The sequence below is a fragment of the Cannabis sativa genome, chromosome X (assembly GCF_029168945.1).
Source record: "Cannabis sativa cultivar Pink pepper isolate KNU-18-1 chromosome X, ASM2916894v1, whole genome shotgun sequence".
Taxonomy (NCBI): domain Eukaryota; kingdom Viridiplantae; phylum Streptophyta; class Magnoliopsida; order Rosales; family Cannabaceae; genus Cannabis; species Cannabis sativa.
This window is the reverse complement of record NC_083610.1, coordinates 60464243-60483749: the sequence shown is the minus strand read 5'-3', so window position 1 is coordinate 60483749 and position 19507 is coordinate 60464243. Positions and strand designations below refer to the sequence as shown.

The window sequence follows — 19507 nt, the reverse complement described above, 5'->3', positions numbered from 1 at the left end:
ATGAGACAGAACCTAATAAAAGGACTATTCTTAATAAACTGTATATTTTAAGGGGCAAAATTAGTATTGTTGAAAATTCACATAGTAAAATTGCTAATTATTCTAATTTTTTTAGCTAGATGTATTTTCTAATTAATTTGTAAAGGGATAATTGCGGCAAAAGTCCCCAAAAACTTGAGGTTGATGCCGATTAGTCCTCAACCTCAAAAATTGGCGGTGAAAATACCTAAGGTCCCAATTTTTGTTTGTCCGTTGGTCCCTAACTTAACTGATCCGTTAAACACAAATAAAATGCCACGTGTCAATTTTTAATTGGTTTAAATAATAATTTAATTAAAAAATATAAAATAAAATAAAAATTAAAAAAATATTTTAAAATTATAATTTATTTTATTTTATTTGTTTTTTTTTTCTTTTTTTCTTTTTTCTTCTTATTCTTCTTCGTCTTCTTCCTCTAGCCGCACTCCGACCCCCTCCCCACCTCGTCTTTTTCTTTCAGCCACACTCTGCCCATAGCTCCAGCCCGCCCGCCGTCGAGATCCGAACCTCCTTCCCAGTCGTCCACTGCCCACTGCCGTCGAGATCCGAAGCTCCTTCCAAGGACGAGAAAGAGATGAAAAAGTCTGAAAAAATATATTAGGGCTTTGATGCTAAGGAAGAAGAGAGAGAGAGAGAGAGAGAGAGAGAGAGAGAGAGAGAGAGAGAGAGAGAGAGAGAGAGAGAGAGAGAGAGAGAGAGAGAGAGAGAGAGAGAGAGAGAGAGAGAGAGAGAGAGAGAGAGAGAGAGAGAGAGAGAGAGAGAGAGAGAGAGAGAGAGAGAGAGAGAGAGAGAGAGAGAGAGAGAGAGAGAGAGAGAGAGAGAGAGAGAGAGAGAGAGAGAGAGAGAGAGAGAGAGAGAGAGAGAGAGAGAGAGAGAGAGAGAGAGAAGCCCTGAACCTCAAGAGCAGTCAAGATCGGAGGCAATCCTTCACCAAATCTAACATCAACAACAGCACCAATGAAGTCGAGGAGGCACTATCGTGGTTGGATCACCGACTCGTCGGGCTGGTGGTGGTGGTTTGGGCGAAGGGGAGTTGAGAGGGTCGTTGGGCTGCTGCTGGTGGTTGTTTGGTGCGTCGTTAGCTTGCTGCTAATGGTGGAGAGGGTCTTTTGAAATGGAGAAGAAGAAGAAGGTCATGGCAGGGGTTGGATGGTGAAGAAGAGGTTGGAGAAGATGAATAAAAAAAAGAAAATATAAAATAAAATAAAATAAAATAAAATAAATTTATAATATTAAAATATATTTTTTAGTTTTTTATTTTATTTTAAATTTTTTTAATTAAAATTATTATTTGGACCAATAAAAAATTGACACGTGGCACTTTATTTGGGTTTAACGGATCCGTTAGAAAAAGGACCAACGGACAAACAAAAATTGGGACCTTAGGTATTTTCACCGCCAATTTTTGAGGTTGAGGACTAATCGGCATCAACCTCAAATTTTTGGGGACTTTTGCCGCAATTATCCCATTTGTAAATTACGAATGTTTTTCTAAAAAATGTGAAAATGATTTTTTTTAGAAAAAAATAATAATGCAAATAAGAGAGGGTAAAATGGGAATATCAATATACTTTTATTTGTTTGTTTATTTTTATTTCTTCAGAAAAACGGAAATTCCTTTTTCAGTCTCAGAGATAACTTAGACGCCAAAATCCAAAGAAACAGACCGTAGTGGTAGCCCAAATGGCTCACCTTCTCAACACTTCCTTCGCTTCTTCCTCTCAAACCTTCGGCGGGAACCCCAATTTCCCACCGGCACTCCTCATTTCTGGTCGCCGGAGCAGGGTCCACGTCCAGGCTAAGACCAAGAACACGGTATTCTCATCACCTATCTATACAGTCACCTATCTATACAGTTGGGTACACTATCACCATTGATATAGCTCATGATATCAGTCTTCTCCAAAACTTTGGGATAAAGCTCAATGGGTTTCTCTTTGTTGTGTTTATTAGGTTGATTTTTATTCGTTTTCAAGAAAGTGGAAGGAATTAGTTGATAAGGTCCAGGCCAAGCAGCTACAACCTCAAGAATTCAACAATGGTAAAATAAGATTATGTTTGCAAGTTAAGAAATTGGTGGAAGTCTTATAAATTCTGGACGTAATCATTTTTCTTTATTATTATTATATTATTATTATTATTTATAAGTATATATCTGTTTTAGATAAGAGGGGGGGGGGGGGGGTGGGTGAGTTATTGATTTATAATATGAAAGGGTGACAATTTGATAGGTGAATATGGTTCTTCTTACTATTTTCCACTTTCCCAACATGGCTTATGTATCGATTTTTGAAAGTATGGCTGATAAGCTTAGTTAACACTAATGCCATGATGATGCATTGTACATGGAAAGGGCAAGCTTTATTTCTTCTTAACATTCTCCATCAGTAGATAGATGGGTGGCAAATAGGCTAGTGTTCATTTGGACTGGAACTCAACATTCTTATGTGGACTAGCTCTTGCAGATGAGATATTTTCTGCCTATTTTGATTTTCAACCTTTGTTGCAAATGTATATGTTTATTTTCTATAAGGGGCTACGGGTTGAAGGTCTATATTGGAGACAATTGACTTAGTAAAGTTCTCATGTGCGAAATTCTGTGGATTGATGAATTATTATTAGTTTTTGTTTTTGTAAGGATGGGGAAGTGGTTGAGGTGAAACATATGATGTATCACGATTTAGACTATTAACTACATGCACGAATATTCTTGTGTACATAAAATAAATACATAATAGTTGAATAAGTACCCTTTGCTCTGTTAACGACATTTTCTATCTAAGATAGTTTGAGTTAATAATGCTTAGGCTTATGATAATGGAGTTTCTTTTTGAAACTACGACCTTGGGGAAAGATGTTGATTAGAGTCATGGCACAGAAATGAAGTCAGGAATAGCTCAAGTGTTATTATCACTCTGTTGTTCATACAGAGTGATTTACAATTCAAATCACTGAAATTTTCGTAGTTCATTAGCTGATTAAATATTTTACAATATTTTTAAATATGATGTAGGTATGGTTGATTCCATATCATGCTTCTGTTGGTCTATTACTTGTGAACTATCTTGACATTACCATCTTCCAATTGCAGAGCTTTTCAGGAATCTTTTTAATTTCAATGGTGTTGAAGTTGTGAAAAGGCCACTACTTTGTGCATCCACATTCTCAATGGGACAGACCTTATGGTTGATTTCTGTTCCATTTGCACAAGCAAGTGAAAGTATAAAATATAATGCTGTTTATGAGGTTGGCGAGTTCTTTGAGTTAGGAATCCAGCTCTCGTATTTGCTGATATTGTTAGGTTTTCTTGGTGTTGGAACTTTCTTTGTGATTCGTCAAGTCCTTGTGCGTAGAGAACTTGATCTTTCTGCCAAAGAATTGCAGGTAACACCAGTCTATTCTCATCATGTCTTTTTAATTTTCCTTCAACAACTGTCTCTATTAAACAACAACGACAAACAATTTAGAGAGATAATAATCCAATAGGTCATTTCATGTTTTGCTATCCTAGTAGAGATGAACAATGATGGCAACCTAGTTTCATTGACTTTATAATATTGTGTTTGTTGTGAATTCAGGAACAAGTAAGAAGTGGTGATGCCAGTGCAACTGAGTATTTTGAACTTGGTGCTGTTATGCTGAGGAGAAAATTCTATCCTGCAGCAACAAAGTACTTGCTTCAGGCAATTGATAAATGGGATGGAGATGATCAAGATCTTGCCCAGGTATACCTAGAATTTATCATTAAATTTTTTTTGAAGTATTAAAATTATGTCTTCTCGTTGTTAAACTGTCAAAGTAAAATAAGTGAATTGAAATTTCAATCAAATTAAACTAAACAATTGAAAATGACGATTGATCAGATTTTAGAGAAACTTAAGATTACATTCTTCCACAATGTGTTATTTTAACAGAGCTGTTCTTATTTAGTTCCATCCTTCAATGCGAATTATCAACCAAGAAACCATAATGATTCGCAAGCCTCTTCGATCTGATGGCCATGCAGAAATATTTAATTTTATCAGCTATCTATATTCCTTTCATTATCAAATTAACGTAAATTTCATTGAGCACATGTTCTTAAAAAGTTTATGCATGCCTATATGAGAAACTTAAAGATCGTTTAGTGATCGTTCTTCATTTTATTCAAGGCCAATCAATATTCCCTGTCCCATGTTCATTTAAATTTACTAATAATCTAATTAATGATCAAGTAATTAGAAACAATAAGCATCGAATAGAATGAGAAATTTATCATTGATTTCAGCAAACCACATAAAATATGTTAAAACATTATCATTATCGAGTTTACAAGGAAAAGCAAAAGATTTGGAATGTAAAAGATGAAAACTCGTGGTAGAAACTCCTAAGGAAAAGTAGTATCCTAGGCTGTGTGAATCAGTTTCTCTAAAACGAAAAAAACTAGTAAAAGTCGACCTCTCATCAGTCCTTTATATCCTAGGTCAAGTCTTGTAAGAAAAATAAGCAAATGTATTCTGAATTTTTGCTCTTTTAACACTGGTTGTCGCAATACTTAGCCTTCGAGTTCACAAAATTCCATTGGCGTCGCTACTCAGAAGACGGCTGTCGCGATGATGCTGAGTGCTGATTCTGCATCATGAAATCTTATTAAAACTCAAGTCATCAACTCCATTTATTGGAAAGAAATTTGTCTTCAAAATTTGATATATTTTTTCATTTTTTACCTTTCTGATTTGAAATCGTTTTCTCCAACCTTTCTTCTTTTCCTTTCTCACCTTTTCTTTATATATTTATATTTTTGCCCATAGGACACCCCAAACTTCTTTATGGATTCTCTTCTTTTCCTTTCTTTTTTCTTAGATCAACTAACTCCACAATTTCCCCCGAAGTGATTTCTTGAATTCCTTTCCTTTTAGATCATTCTTTTTAATAGTAGCACACATGAAAACATTAACCATAGGCACATTAAGAAATAGTCGAAAGCATCTCTTTAATATTGCGTTGCCTAGGGTTTTGCCTCAAAAATTAATCAATCAAGTTTCGAATCAATGAGACCACAGCATATACAATAGCCACAAAAAGTTTATTCAAGCATGCAAAAGATACAAGACATTCACTTTATGTGCAGAAGAGATTTTAGGAAACCACGCAATATATAAGTTCAGTTCTATCAACTTCAAACTCACCAAACATTCACTTTTCCTGTTTCAACTTATTTCTTATTGACTTCGATAACAAACAGGGAAAAAATAAAGAAAAAACTGAAACAATTAGACTGAACAAAGAAAACTAAAACAACTAGACTAGAAGACAAGACAAAAACAAATAAATCAGAACATTCCTCCAAACTTGAACATTGCACCGGCCGTAATGTAGAAAAATAAAAGATAATGAAAGAGAAAACTTTGTTAGAATTATTACACAACAATGGAGGCTTCTTGATGATGACTCTACATTGTGCTGCCCCAAACTTGTGCAATAACCCGATTCACACAAAATCAAAAATAAATATATATTTAAATGGAAGATAGAATCACGGGCTTCCTCCCATGAAGCACTGATTTATAGTCTTTAACTAGACTTTCAAAATGTTCTATTCAACTCCTAATCGACGGTTGATAAGTTCATTTATTGGATGAGCTACATCTTTAGTGACTAGTCTATGGAATAGAATTTCTAGCGCAGCATCGCCTACAAAATAAAAATAAAAGAAGTTGTACAATTTAAGTAAATATATAGATAAAGTAAGAAAATTACAAATCTGCTTCAACTTCCCTTTTTATTAGAATGGAAAGATTAATAGGAACTTTTGTTTATTTATGAGTGTCATATTCTCTTCTATGGCTTCATCATCTGTTCCATCAATCAATTTCTCTTTATCTGCAGACCTTGTTTATAGTAGAACAGGAAGGTGTATTGGTTTTTCATGTGGCTCTTCATATATGATTTTATCCAAATATTTCTATTCATCCGATGTAATATCATGGAATTAAAAATCGAAAATGAAAGAAAATCAACCTATTCCTGCAATTGCGGTCAGTCTCACTACCTCTTTAGTTGCCGCCCCCTACTTGCTCATTCGCAATTACTACCACAAGAAAGTAGCCCCTTTCTCTAAGGGGGCTTATGTACTCCACAACTTTCTTGTGTTATGGGGTCTCGAAGACTGAATTTAGCTGCCAACCCTAGTCAGCAAGCTAAAAAAGTCCTTTTTCCTTTTCATAATAATAAGGCTTCATAGCTCCAACATAGACAAGGTAGTTTACTTGTTTATTTGTTAGAGTAAGGTCTTGAAGAGCCTAAGATACCGATTTTTTGAAACAGTATATATTTTTCTATAAAAAACAAAGACATATCTCCAAAATATCCATGGATATCGATATTCATGAAATATCCATATTTCTAAAATATTCATGGGTATTTTTTATTTGTAAAAAAAAAACCAAAGATAAGATCGTTTAATTTATTTAAGGTGGCGTTTGGTAATATTTTTTTTAATTAATTTTCTGATTTTTAATTAAAAAAGTGAAAATATTTTTTAAAAACATATTCTATAAAATTGTTTTTATTTTTTAATTTTTTAAGTGAACATCAAAATTTTAAAAATTAAAAAAAAAAAAAATACTTTCAAAATTTTCTTAAACAATTTTTTTTTTTCTAAATCAATATTTTGGACTCTGACTACGTGGCCCCTGAGATTGGGACTTGGAGCCGAACCCCGAACCCGGACTTCGGCCCCGGTCCTAGAGCCGAACTGAACTTGAACCTCGGACCCGGACCCCGGCCTTGGCCCCGGACCCAGACCCCCGTCCCAACCCCAGTACCGGACCCTAGACTGGGACTTGACCCTGAACTGTGAGTGCGACCCCTAGACTTGGACCCCGATCCCGGACCCGAATGCGACTTAAATAAAATCAAAAATAAAAATACAAATAAACTTTACTAACACACATTTGTTAGTGTTTTTAAAATTAAACAACAAAAGTGATTATAGAACGTAAAATTTTTAAAAACAAAAGTTCTACTTTTATTTTAGTGATTGAAAAATTAAAAAATAAAAGTGTTACCATACGCTAATATTTTGAACATTCTAGAAGTTTAATAAATTATACTCTATACGTGGTAACAAATTATTCGTGTCATTTCAGCACAACCCATAAAATTACAATGAAAAAAAAAAGATTGATTTATGAACAATATAGATAAATAATGCTAAACACCTCTTGACTGATAAATTATACTCTATACGTGGTAACAAATTATTCCTGTCATTTCAGCACAACCCATAAAATTACAATTAAAAAAACAAAGATTGAATCATGAACAAGATAGATAAATGATGATCTATTACGTGCTAAAACCAAATTATTCCTGTCATTTCAGCACAACGCATAAATAACAAATTAGAGAAAAGATTGAATTAAGAAAATGTGGATTGGGATAAATTTAGCAATTAATTTTTTCTGCAACAATGCCAAAAATATTTTTATTTTGAAATAACGCAAGCTACAAGTAATAAAGTGAAAATAGATTATCGTCCCACGAAGAGTATCACTAAAGTGTTTAAGTATTAACAATTAAATATAACGATTATCAGATTTTAGAGAAATCTAAAATAGTTTTCCTTTAATATATATTTAAGTTAAACAAATGTATTCTCACTTAATTGCCTAGCATGTGAAAGATGAAAACTCTTGGTAGAAAGAAACTCCTTTAGTATTCAAAGTTTTGATTCCTCTCTTTCTCGTCAATCTCTCGAAAGACTTGAATTTGGCCTCCCATTAGTCCTCTATAGCCTACATCAAAACTTGCAAGAAAAATTAGCAAAGAAAGCAAGTTTCCCGCTTATATTTTTTGCTCTACATCGTGACACGACATTGACACTAGTCGTCATGACGCTTAGTCCTTGGCTTCATAAAATTCCATTGGCGTTGCAATTCAGAAGACGTTTGTCGCAGCGTTGAGCACTAATTGTGTAATAAATTTTCTCTTGCCCCTCAATTATTTTTGCATCTATTTTGCTTGCTCCAGCTACTCTCCAAACTACAAAACACACCTAGATTAAGTAAAACAAACTACAAAACATTAACAAATGATAAATTATAATGTACTAAATTATCGCATTAACGCATGATATTCATGCATGATATCAATAATAAAATAAGCTTGGAATCTAAAATGACCAGTTTCTCTTCTGTCTCAAATATATGTGCACTTCCGTTGTACCTTATTACTAAATCATCTCTTTGACTTATATAAGATATTTTGTACCATGAATCATCTCTTTGAGTTACATACAAAATCAAATTTCATTTTTGAGCCGAAGTTCATAAACATTGGTTGTACTGAAGAAGCAAAAAGCATTTGTTTTCTTCTTCCTTCATATTATGCCATTTTTCAAATTTCTTTTTTCTTTCAATAGGCGTAGCTGGTATCAATCATAACTTGGTACGAAGTTGTCATGTATATTATAACTCCGTCTTTAGTGTAATTAATTTAACAGAACCGGATTATGGCTTCAAATGTATGAAGTTGTCATTTATATATATGTATGTATCTATTTCATGTCTTGGGGCTCCGTTTATGTATACTTAGATTGCTATATTGTTGGGTCTCGATGACATTAGCCTACAGAGTAACAGTGGAGGTGTTTCACTGCATCCTTAAGCTTTGGAAACATTGTAGGAAAATGGGGAATGAGAAGCTCTTACATATAAATAACGTTTGTCTTTGCTATATCATATTATCACCGATACTGTCATTTGAAATGTTTGAAATGAACAGGTTTATAATGCTCTTGGTGTCAGTTATGTCCGCGACGGGAAGCTTGAGAAAGGAATTACTCAGTTTGAAACCGCCGTGAAAATTCAACCGGGCTATGTCACAGCATGGAACAACCTTGGAGATGCCTATGAAAAGAAGAAAGAGTTCAAGTCTGCTCTTAAGGCATTTGAAGAAGTTCTGCTTTTTGACCCTAACAACAAGTTGGCTCGACCAAGGAGAGATGCTCTAAAGGAACAAGTAGACATGTATAGGGGAGTTCCAGTGAAATCAAAAGTGAAATCGAAGGAAAGGTGATTTCCATGCATTATCGATCAACACCAAGCTTGTTCCTTTTTGGTGTTTTGAAAGGCTAAAGCAAATATGTCATGCCTAAGATTCTAGTTTGGAAGACACGTCTTGGCATGAGCTCAATGTAATAGAACAAAAAATGAGATTATTATGTACCTGAATAGTGTCATTCCAATTTAACAAAGAAGAGCAATTGTTTGCAATTCCTAAAATCTGAGATTGTGTGTTTCAAGTTGAATCTAATTGTATTTATTGTTTTTTCATATTATTATTTGTTAAGGGATAATAACAAAAATCTATATTTATTTTGATGAAATTAGTTTATTCATTACAACTTCTGGTTAAATAATTTAAATAAATATTAAAATAACATATTTGTTTTATGTATATTTGTGTTTGTGTGTGTTTATATATATATATACTAGCAAAAAGTTACGTGCGAGGCACGTATACTAAAATTTATGCGAAGTATTTTTTACTTTATTTAAAAGTGATACCATTAAAAATTAAAGAAAAAATATTATTAGTTATTAGGTGAGATTATTATTATAAGCTAATTTTAATATATTCATACTCATATAGTAAGTTAACTGAAACTATAAGATGAACATTATTTAACTGAAACTATTATAGGAAAGATGTATCTATCTTTCTTATCACTTTTAGACACAAATAAAAAGAATAAAATGTAATACCTTACCAATTTTGTGTTATTATAAGGATGTCTAAAAATACAATTAAAACTTTTAACTTTTTATAGAATGACAAAAGTAATTAAAATTCATGATACAATCAACTTGTTTTGGAATAATTTAGTGCTCAAATAATTTAGAACTATAAACTGATGAACTTAGAGCAGTCAGTATTATTAAATACAGGAATACTCATCGTTCTTTGAAGAGCTTTGTGAGGTGAAAAGACAAGTAAGTGTTTATGTCTAGTATATTATATACTGAAATCATTATTCAGTTTTAAGAAAGAGATATAGAAAAGTAAAGGAAAAAAAATTATACCTTATGGATTATAATTATCTCATTTCTTCCAAACACAATGTTGACTTTCTTATTCTTTGTTTATTTTACTTTTCGGGATCTTTTAGGTCCTCCTTGGTCCACGAAGAGGCATTCAATGGAAGGTCCAGCTCCTGCGACTGTTATACAATTAATTTAGAAGGGCTTATACATCTTTTCCTGGCATATCATATATAATTGAATGTATTACATAAGACCCTTGTATCTATCAAAGCTAGAAATATGTAGATAAGAACAAGAAACACCCATACAAAGGGATGAAAAAATTGATAAACGCATAAAAATGCATGCAGGAGAGGGACTTATTTGTGTATTGTAAAAGGAAAAAGAAAAGAACACTAACACTGAGATAAACTTGCAAAACAAAAATAAATATAGGGCTCAAAGTACAGTTAGCATTTCATGAGACAGTTTTCTAATTAAATTACATTGACCATCACATAATATAACTTTATCAATGGCTAAAAGAATATGATAGAATTAGTTTTTATGCTCCTAACAAATAATTCTTAGATTGTGAATGAAAGATAGTTGAAAACAACCTTAACCTATTTATAGGCTTAGTGACGTTCCAATGATACAGAACAAAAAAATTGATAGTCAACCAAATACAAAACATGTCAGCTTTAAACTGATTCCTTCCTAGACAAGCTGTGATTAGCCTATATTATTTTACACTTTTTTAGCCATCTTAAAATTCTTATGTAATCACCAAGTACAATAGGTCACTAACCACAACCCCCAAAAGAAAAAAAACAGCAGAGTATTTATGATGTATATTTTCAACAAAATTGACAGACTAAAGCCTGTGGAAATGTTGAAAACAAGACATATCAAAACAATAAGGAATACAAACTGCTTACCCCATAATTTTTCGGCCTTTGTAGAGGTATGAAATTCATTACTTTTGCTTCAAGTGTCTTCTTGGCTATGTAGTATGGAACATTTTTCACTATAACATGATCTTCCTTGGCACGAGCGGGATCTATGGAGATTAAGGCATGGATAAATTTATGAATTTATTATTTATTTTCACAAAACTGACTATCAAATTTATATGTACATAGACAGAGGAGTTGGCAATGGGAGGAAAAATATACACAACATCTTCAAATAACTCACCTTTAATATATTACTGTGCAATTGAGCAACACCATTGACCTACAAAAAATTGGGGTATCAACGAGTCCATATTAATTTGAAATGTAATTAAATAAACAGCTAATAAATGAAGAGTTAAATGACTGAACATGGCCGGTAAAAATGAACAGAGACGCCAGAGAAAAACATAATTATTTTACAGAAATTGTATTCAGTTGGTTATGTTTGGTTTGGCGCAAGGGTAATCGAATTGGAATTACCATTACAATTGTATTATTTGGTTTTGAAAGTTTACATGTATACGAGAATACCCAACAACATAAAAAGTTTACACACTAATTTTACATGAAATATTGCAATATAAAAAGGGTTTAAATATTTTAGAATCAATGTTGTTTAGAGTTTAAAAATAGAGAGGAAAAAAGTTCTTTCCAGTTTACCTGCATTTAGAACACACCTCGATTACAACTATCAACTCTTCAGATACAATATTCTTAAACACATCTCGATATCTTGGGAGGAGGAACTTGTCATGCATCGTTGGAATAGAGTTAGCGTCTCTGCCAACAACATCTCTTCCAGAAGAGTCGGAACTCTCTTCATCAGGTTTATCATTATTTTGCCTTCTAGGTACCAAATTAATAATTCGAGTTTAAAAAAAATAAATAATATCAGTTCAAATATTAATAGGATTTGTTTTATTATTATTTTATTATAATATTTAATATCAGTTCAAATATTAATAGGATTTGTTTTATTATTATTTTATTATATATAAATAATATTTTATTATTTTATTAAATAAAAATAAGAAGTCACCCATGAATTTCTCATAAACCAAGAATTTCAGTTATATAGACACACTTTATATAGAATAGATATACTAGATAGATGTTACGTGCCAAGTCACATATGCATAATTTTAATATCACAATTTTTCTTTGATTTTGTCAAGTGATTCTACTAGGAGTGCATGGTTAACTTCTTGGTCGCAGGTCAATCTTCTGTGGGACGAAGGTTCTAGTTCTACGGGCAGCATAGTTTCATAACCATATGCCATAGCAAATGGAGTCTGTCCGGTCGCTATTTTTTCAGTTGTACGGTAAGACCATAATACTTCTGGGAGTTCTTCCAGTCAGTTCCCATTACCATCTTCAAGTCATTTCTTTAAAGTGTCTTTAAGTGTCTTGTTGACTGCTTCGACCTGACCGTTTACTTGGGGATGTGCTACTGTGGAGAAACTCTTCATGATTCCATAGTTTGTACAAAAATTAGTGAACAATTGACTATCAAACTGTGTACCATTGTTTGAGACTATTTTGTACGGTAGTCTGAATCGACATATTATATCTTTTACCACAAAGTTAAGTACTTTTTTGGATGTATTTGTTGCCAATGGATCGACTTCCATCCATTTAGTAAAATAGTCCACTGCAACCACTGCGTATTGTACTCTCCCTTTACCTTTAGGCAATTGTCCGATTAGATCAATTCCCTAAATAGCAAAAGGCCAAGGACTTTGCATCTAAGTTAGTTCTTTGGGCAATGCACGAGGTAACTTTGAAATCTTTGGCATTTGTCACATTTCTTAACGTAGGCCTTTGAATCTCCAATCATGGTCGGCCAGAAATATCCTTGCCTTAGAATTTTCTTTGATAGACTTTGCCCGGCTGCGTGGTTGCCACAGAATCCGTCGTGTACTTCAGACAAAAGTCGTGCAACTTCTTCTTGTGTAACACATCTGAGTAATAGTATGGAGAATCTCCTTCTATACATGACTCCTTGTACAATGATGTACCGTGCAGCCTTTCTCCTCATCTTCCGAGCTTCATTTATGTTACTTGGGAGTTCTCCAGTGTTGAGGTAGGCTGCTATTGGCGTCATCCAGTTCGGAGATGTGTCAATAATCTCAATTTCTTCCGTACAAGTGATGCTAGGCTTTTCAAGAAATTGAATGGGGATTAGATTAGCCTTATCAGTTATATTGCTGCTTGCAAGTCAGGCTAAGGCATCAACAGTTGTGTTTTCTTCTCTTGGAATTTGCTTAAGGACATAACTCTTGAATTGTGCAAGAGGTCGTGTATTTTGCTTAGATAGGCTATCTTTTTTTCTCCCCGAGCTTTGTACTCCCAAGATACATGATTTACTACCAATTGTGAGTCACTACAGATCTCAATATCTTCTGCATGTAGTTCCCGAGCAAGTTTTAGGCCAGCAATGAGGGCCTCATATTCTGCTTCATTGTTGGATGCTCTAAACCCAAACTTCACTGCCCTGTGTAAATGTTGCTCCCAGGTGTGATAAGGGCAATCCCTGCACCGGACAGTTGATCTGTAGCCGACCCATCTACATGTAACTTCCAGGTAGGTTTGTCTTCGTTGTTGCTCGGCTGAGGTTCTTGTACTGGCTCCGGGTTATTTTTTGAAATGCTTTCTTCTTTGCCCGTACACTGAACTACAAAATCCACTAAAGTCTGTCCTTTGATTGCTGTTTGGGGTTGGAAAATTATTTCATACTGGCCCAATTCCACTGGCCATTTGAGTAATCGTCCAGAGGCATTAGATTTTTGTAATACCTTGTGTAATGATTGGTCAGTGTACACCCAAACAGGATGAGCTTGAAAGTAAGGCATTAGCTTCCTTGTTGCTAAGATTAGGTAGTAAGTGAGCTTTTTTATTAGCAGATATCGTCCTTCAGCTTCAACAAGCCTTTTGCTGATGTAGTAGATGTTGGAAATTATTTTACCAGGATCTTAGATCTACTCACAAGTATGTTGATTAACACCCTAAATATGAACTTTATAAAACGATGAAATAAACACATATAAAGTTTAGGAAACCTTACATTGGGTGCAGCGGAATATAATGACTCCTTCCGTTCAGATATCTAGCCCTTGATTCCTTTCTGTAGCAGAGCATTATCAATATCTGAACCTGGATCTCTTTCTCTGAATCTTTGATGCTGAAACTCCTTCTTGCTGAAAGTCTTTCTTCGCGATCTTCCTCACTATGATTGAGGTATCACTTGTTGTGTGTGGGCACTACTCATACACTAAGAATTTCAAAATTTGAGAAGAGGAAAGAGAGAGTGGGTTTGGCCAAAGATAGGGAGAGAGAAGGCTCAGTTTTTTCTGAATCAGAAGTGTCAGAAGAAAAGTGTTATTTTCCTGAAGCCTTCACTATCTATTTATAGCATTCCACTAGGGTTAGGTTTGAATTATTTGGCATTAAAATAATGAAAATATCAGAGGGAAAACCCTACAAAAGTGGCCGGCCCTATACATGTGGATTTGGGCCTCACTTTTTGCAATTTTGCAGTTTTACCTTTTCTGCATCTGATTTTCTCAAAAATGCCAATTTTCTAATTCAACCATTTAAATGCCAATTCTAACTATTTAATAACTATAAATAATTATTAAATAATATTGTCATTTATCATATTTATTAATTGAACCATACAAAGTATCATAATTAACAAATATGCCCCTATAAACTCTTTCTTTACAATTTCGCCCTTACTTAGTGAAAAATTCACAAATAGACATAGTCTAATTTGAGAATTATAATTGATTAATCAAAACCAATTACATGAGTCTTACAAGCAATATTATCTCAACTAGTGCGGGGACCATGGGTCTATATAACCGAGCTTCCAATAAGTAGATCAAGAATTTAGCACTAAAATTCACTAACTTATTAATTCTTCGTTGAATCCACGCATAGAACTTAGAATTGCACTCTCAGTTATATAGAATGCTCTATATGTTCCACCATATAGACACATCATTAGTTATCCATTGTTATAATCCTAATTTGATCAATGATCCTCTATATGAATGATCTACACTGTAAAGGGATTAGATTACCGTAACACCCTACTATGTATTTTATCCTTAAAACACTTGACCCCGTATAAATGATATTTCAGCTTATGTGAAATGAGTACTCCACCATTTATGTTCGTTTGGTCAAGCTCGAAGGAGATCATCCTTTGCTTACTATTCGCCAGATAGAAGCTATAGATTCCATGTTTATGCTAGCGCTCCCACTCAATTGCACTACCGTGTTCCCAAAATGTACGTATCACCGTGACCTAAAAGTAGGCTTAACTAACAAATCAAAGAACACGAATAGCCTCTCGAGATTGAGCCTAATCATATCAGGATTAAGATCATTTGATCTAGGATCAACTAGGCGATATTGACTTGAATAGATATTACGGTAAGTTTAATAAATCTAAGTCAAAGTTCAATATCGGTCCCTTCCAATGCATACTCCATGCATCCAACCTGAGCTTTACTTTAACCAATGCTCTCGAAAGAACATAGCACTTCTCCAAATGCAAGTAAACTCTGTTGTAGATTATCATATCAGTAAAACCCTATGTCTGATAAATCTAGGAAACTTTATTCACATAGTCATGTTTACTTTCCAATGTGTTGACAGCACAATAAACAGGATCAAGTATGTGAAAAGGGTTTCAGATGAATTCATACATTATATACATATAATCATGAAATAAATCATGTGAAGCATGCAACATTAAATGTTATTTTTGATCTATATTAATAAGTAAATCTGATTATATTGAAATGAGTTTTATTTAGGGCATAAAACCCAACAGTAGGCTGGATGATGGATATTGTTTTCTTCCCTGATCAGTACGACACTTAGAGGATGCTCTGTAACAACCATGTATATCCCTAGTTCTTCTCCGTCTAGAGGCTTTGAAAGTACGGGATGTTTTGCAAGTTGTCCTTTTAGCTCTTGAAAGGCGTTCTCACATTCCTCCGTCCATTCAAATTTCTTGTTTCCTCGCAGGATGTTGAAGAAAGGAACACACTTGTCTGTTGACTTTGAAAAAAATCTACTGAGTGTGGCTATCCGACAAGTTAAACTTTGGCATTCTTTGATCTTTGTAGGCGATTTCATATCCAAGAGGTCTTGAATTTTTTCTGGATCGACTTCAATACCTCGAGCATTAACAATAAAACCAAGAAACTTACTCGAGCTGACCCCAAAGGAGCACTTTAAGGGATTGAGTTTCATGTTGTATTTCCTAAGGGCTTTGAAGCATTCGTCTAGGTCATCTATATGCCCCCAGCTTTCCTGGATTTGACGAGCATGTCATCCACGTATACCTCCATATTTCGTCCAATCTGATCTTTGAACATTTTCTTTACCTATCTTTGGTATGTAGCCCCAGCGTTCTTTAGACCAAATGACATGACCTTCTAACAGTATAGACCCATATCCGTTCGGAAACTTGTATGTTCATGGTCCAGTGGATGCATTTTGATTTGATTATACCTCGAATAGGCGTCAATAAAGCTTAGGATCTCGTGCCCGACTGTTGCATCCATGAGTTGATCTATTCTTGGAAGTGGAAAACAATCTTTGGGGAACGCCTTGTTGAGCTCGGTGAAGTCAATACATACTCGCTATTTTTTGTTGGGCTTGGGTACCAGTACGCGTTAGCTACCCAGGCCGGGTAGAAAGCCTCAATGATGAAGTTGTTATTGCTTAACTTTTCTACCTCTTCTTTTAATGCTTGTGCCCGTTCTTTGTCCAACAATCTTCTTTTTTGCTGAACGGGCCGGAAGTTCGGATCGATGTTTAGGGCATGTGAAATTATAGAAGGATCGATACCGACCATGTCCTCATGTGACCAGGAAAAAATGTCTAGGTTTGTTTTTAGAAATTTTATCAAAGATGATTTTACTTCAAGCAGCAAACCTTTTCCAATTTTGAGTTTCCTGGTCGAGACATTTGGGTCGATTTCTATATCTTCCAATTCTTCCACTAGCCCAACATTTGTATTTGGTTCCCCAAATCGGGGATCCACATCTTCGTCCCCACCTTGGGCGGTTCCCTATTTGGCAATGCTTTTCCCCTTGTCCGAACTCTGGTTGGAGGATTCTTCCTTTTTGGCCTTGGCCAGGGCAAGGTTGTAACATTCCTGTGCAACTTGTTGGTTTCCTCTTAGGCCCCTACCCCATTTTTTGTTGGAAACTTGATGCACGAATGGAAAATTGATGTAACAGCTTTTAAGTCATATAAGGCTTGTTGGCCTAACATTACGTTAAAGGTTGATGGAACATCAATTATCAAGAATTGTACCATCACAGTTATGCTCCTCGAAGCTTGTCCAACAGTGAGGGGTAGACGAATTTGCCCTGAAGGTGCAACACTCTGGTCAGAGAAACCGTATACTGGTTGGGTACAGGGGATCAGATCTTTGAGTTGGAGTCCCATCTTCTCATACGGTGTTTTGAATAGAATATTTGTTGAGGCTCCATTATCTATCATAGTCTGAGCCACTATTTTATTTGCTATCTATACCTCCACAACTAATGGATCATTGTGCGGGAAGCGAACATTGACAACGTCTTCTTCAGTGAAAGTTATAGCGAGTTCCCCTACCCGTGGAATTTTTGGGTTCCTTTCTTCTACGACCAGAACCACTTCCTTTGGTTTTTGTACTAAAGTTCGGGCATACCTCTCCCAAGCTTTTCCCGAATCTCCAGCAATATATAGGCCTCCGATGATAACTTGTAAATGTCTGTTCACTGGTGGAGGCAGTAACAGGTCTTTGTTGTTATCTGCTTGGGCGGTCCATTGATTTTGGTCGGCCTTGACATACTTTTGCACGTGCGGGTTATTTTTCCTTATGAGGACTTCAATTTCCCGCTTCACGTTGTTGCACTCATTAGTGTCATGGCCATAATCTCCATGAAAACGACAAAATTTGGACATGTCCCGCTTGCTTATGTCCTTTTTCATGGGAGCAGGTTTTTTGTACGGGACTACTGATTGAGTCGCCATGTAGATTGTCTCTAGGTTGTCACTCAAGACAGAGAAAGCAGTGAAATTGGAAGGATTTTCTCTAGGGGTCTGTTTGGCTTTACCTACAAACTTTCCTTTTTTCAATTGCCTTGCCTGCCGTTGTTGTTAGATCGACTTTACCTGCGAACTTTCCTTTTTTCAATTTCCTTGCTTGCCGTTGTTGTTAGATTTTTTGCCGCCTGGATTTGAATTACTAGGGTATTGGGGGTTTTGAGCGAACGCTCCTGCTGAGCGAGCCTATGGTTGGCCCGGTCTATGCTCGACATTTACCCGTTGAATGGCCTCTTCAAGTTTGATGAAACTGTCTGCTTAGTTAAGAAAATCTGCCATGGAGTCTACAGGGCCACTTTTCTTGATATCTTTCCATAATTCTCTGAGCACTTTGATGCCCCCAGTATTGCGGCCAGCCTCCCCTCTTCAGTTAACCGTGCTACTTTCGTAGCCTTTATCATGAATCTTCTTATGTAGGCTCGGAGAGGCTCTCTTGGTCTTTGCTTCACTTCGACCAAGTCTTCTAAATGCAATGGGAGTTGGCGAGAAGAAGAGAGCTGTGCATGAAACTCCGAGGAGAAGGCTTTCCATGAGTTGAACCTTCCTGGTGGTAACTTGAAATACCATTGCTGTGCGGCTTCTGAAAGTGTGGCAGGGAATACTCTGCACCGCACATCTCCTCGTACCCCTTGCAAATCCATTTGCATTTCAAAATACTTAAAGTGTGATAAAGGATCTTCTTTCCCTGTGTACATTTTCCAGGTCGGCATTTTGAACTTGAGGGGTAGCTCTAGAACATTGATCTCAGGAGTGAAAAGTTATTTGCGTGCTCGGTCCAACTCGAGATCAATGAGTTTTTGGTCGGCCAGGCCTTGGAATATATTTTTCAATTCATCCAACTATGCTTGCATAGATAAGTGAACTAGTTCAGCCTCTTGGCCGATCTGTGTCACGCTAGGATCTCTTAGAGTTGGATCCTGGATGCGGATACCAGGCTGAGTGGCCGATTGAACATATTGTTCATCTAGACCTTTCCTTCTATTCAAATCATGTCTGAGATCATGAGTTGTTCCCAATCTGTTGAATACTGAGACACAAGGCTGTCTCAGTGATTGGTTGGTTTAGCCGGTCAGCTGGCCAGAACCACTAATTTGGACGAAGTTATTAGGTATAACTCCACCTAATGAATTTTTAGATAAGGTTTAGCCGCCTACTACTTGGCCCACAGATAAAACCTGTGACCGGGGACTTGACGGTTGACCGTTAAGAGTTTGGGCATTATGCCCAGCAAGAATTTCTTCTGAGCTGCCTAGTGGTGTTGGGTTTTGTGCCCTAAATAAAACCCATTTCAATATAATCAGATTTACTTATTCATAAAGATCAGAAATAACATTTTATGTTGCATGGTTCACATGATTTATTTCATGATTATATATATAATGTATG

The 19507-nt window shown here is 35.4% G+C and overlaps 2 protein-coding genes across 2 annotated transcripts; one reads left to right on the top strand and one right to left on the bottom strand.

Annotated features, from left to right (window-relative positions):
• The first annotated feature begins 1628 nt into the window (after nucleotides 1-1628).
• On the top strand, nucleotides 1629-9305 carry LOC115723194 (tetratricopeptide repeat domain-containing protein PYG7, chloroplastic). The gene is made up of 5 exons (XM_030652629.2): nucleotides 1629-1854; nucleotides 1993-2080; nucleotides 3131-3423; nucleotides 3618-3764; nucleotides 8806-9305. The coding sequence occupies exons 1-5, from the start codon at nucleotides 1723-1725 to the stop codon at nucleotides 9097-9099; spliced, it is 954 nt and encodes a 317-aa protein (XP_030508489.1). The 5' UTR covers nucleotides 1629-1722; the 3' UTR covers nucleotides 9100-9305.
• Nucleotides 9306-17560: 8255 nt separating this feature from the next.
• Nucleotides 17561-18049, bottom strand: LOC115723697 (uncharacterized). Its single transcript, XM_030653179.2, has one exon. It carries the CDS (start codon nucleotides 18047-18049, stop codon nucleotides 17561-17563), a length of 489 nt encoding a protein of 162 aa, XP_030509039.2.
• Between the last annotated feature and the right edge of the window lie 1458 nt (nucleotides 18050-19507).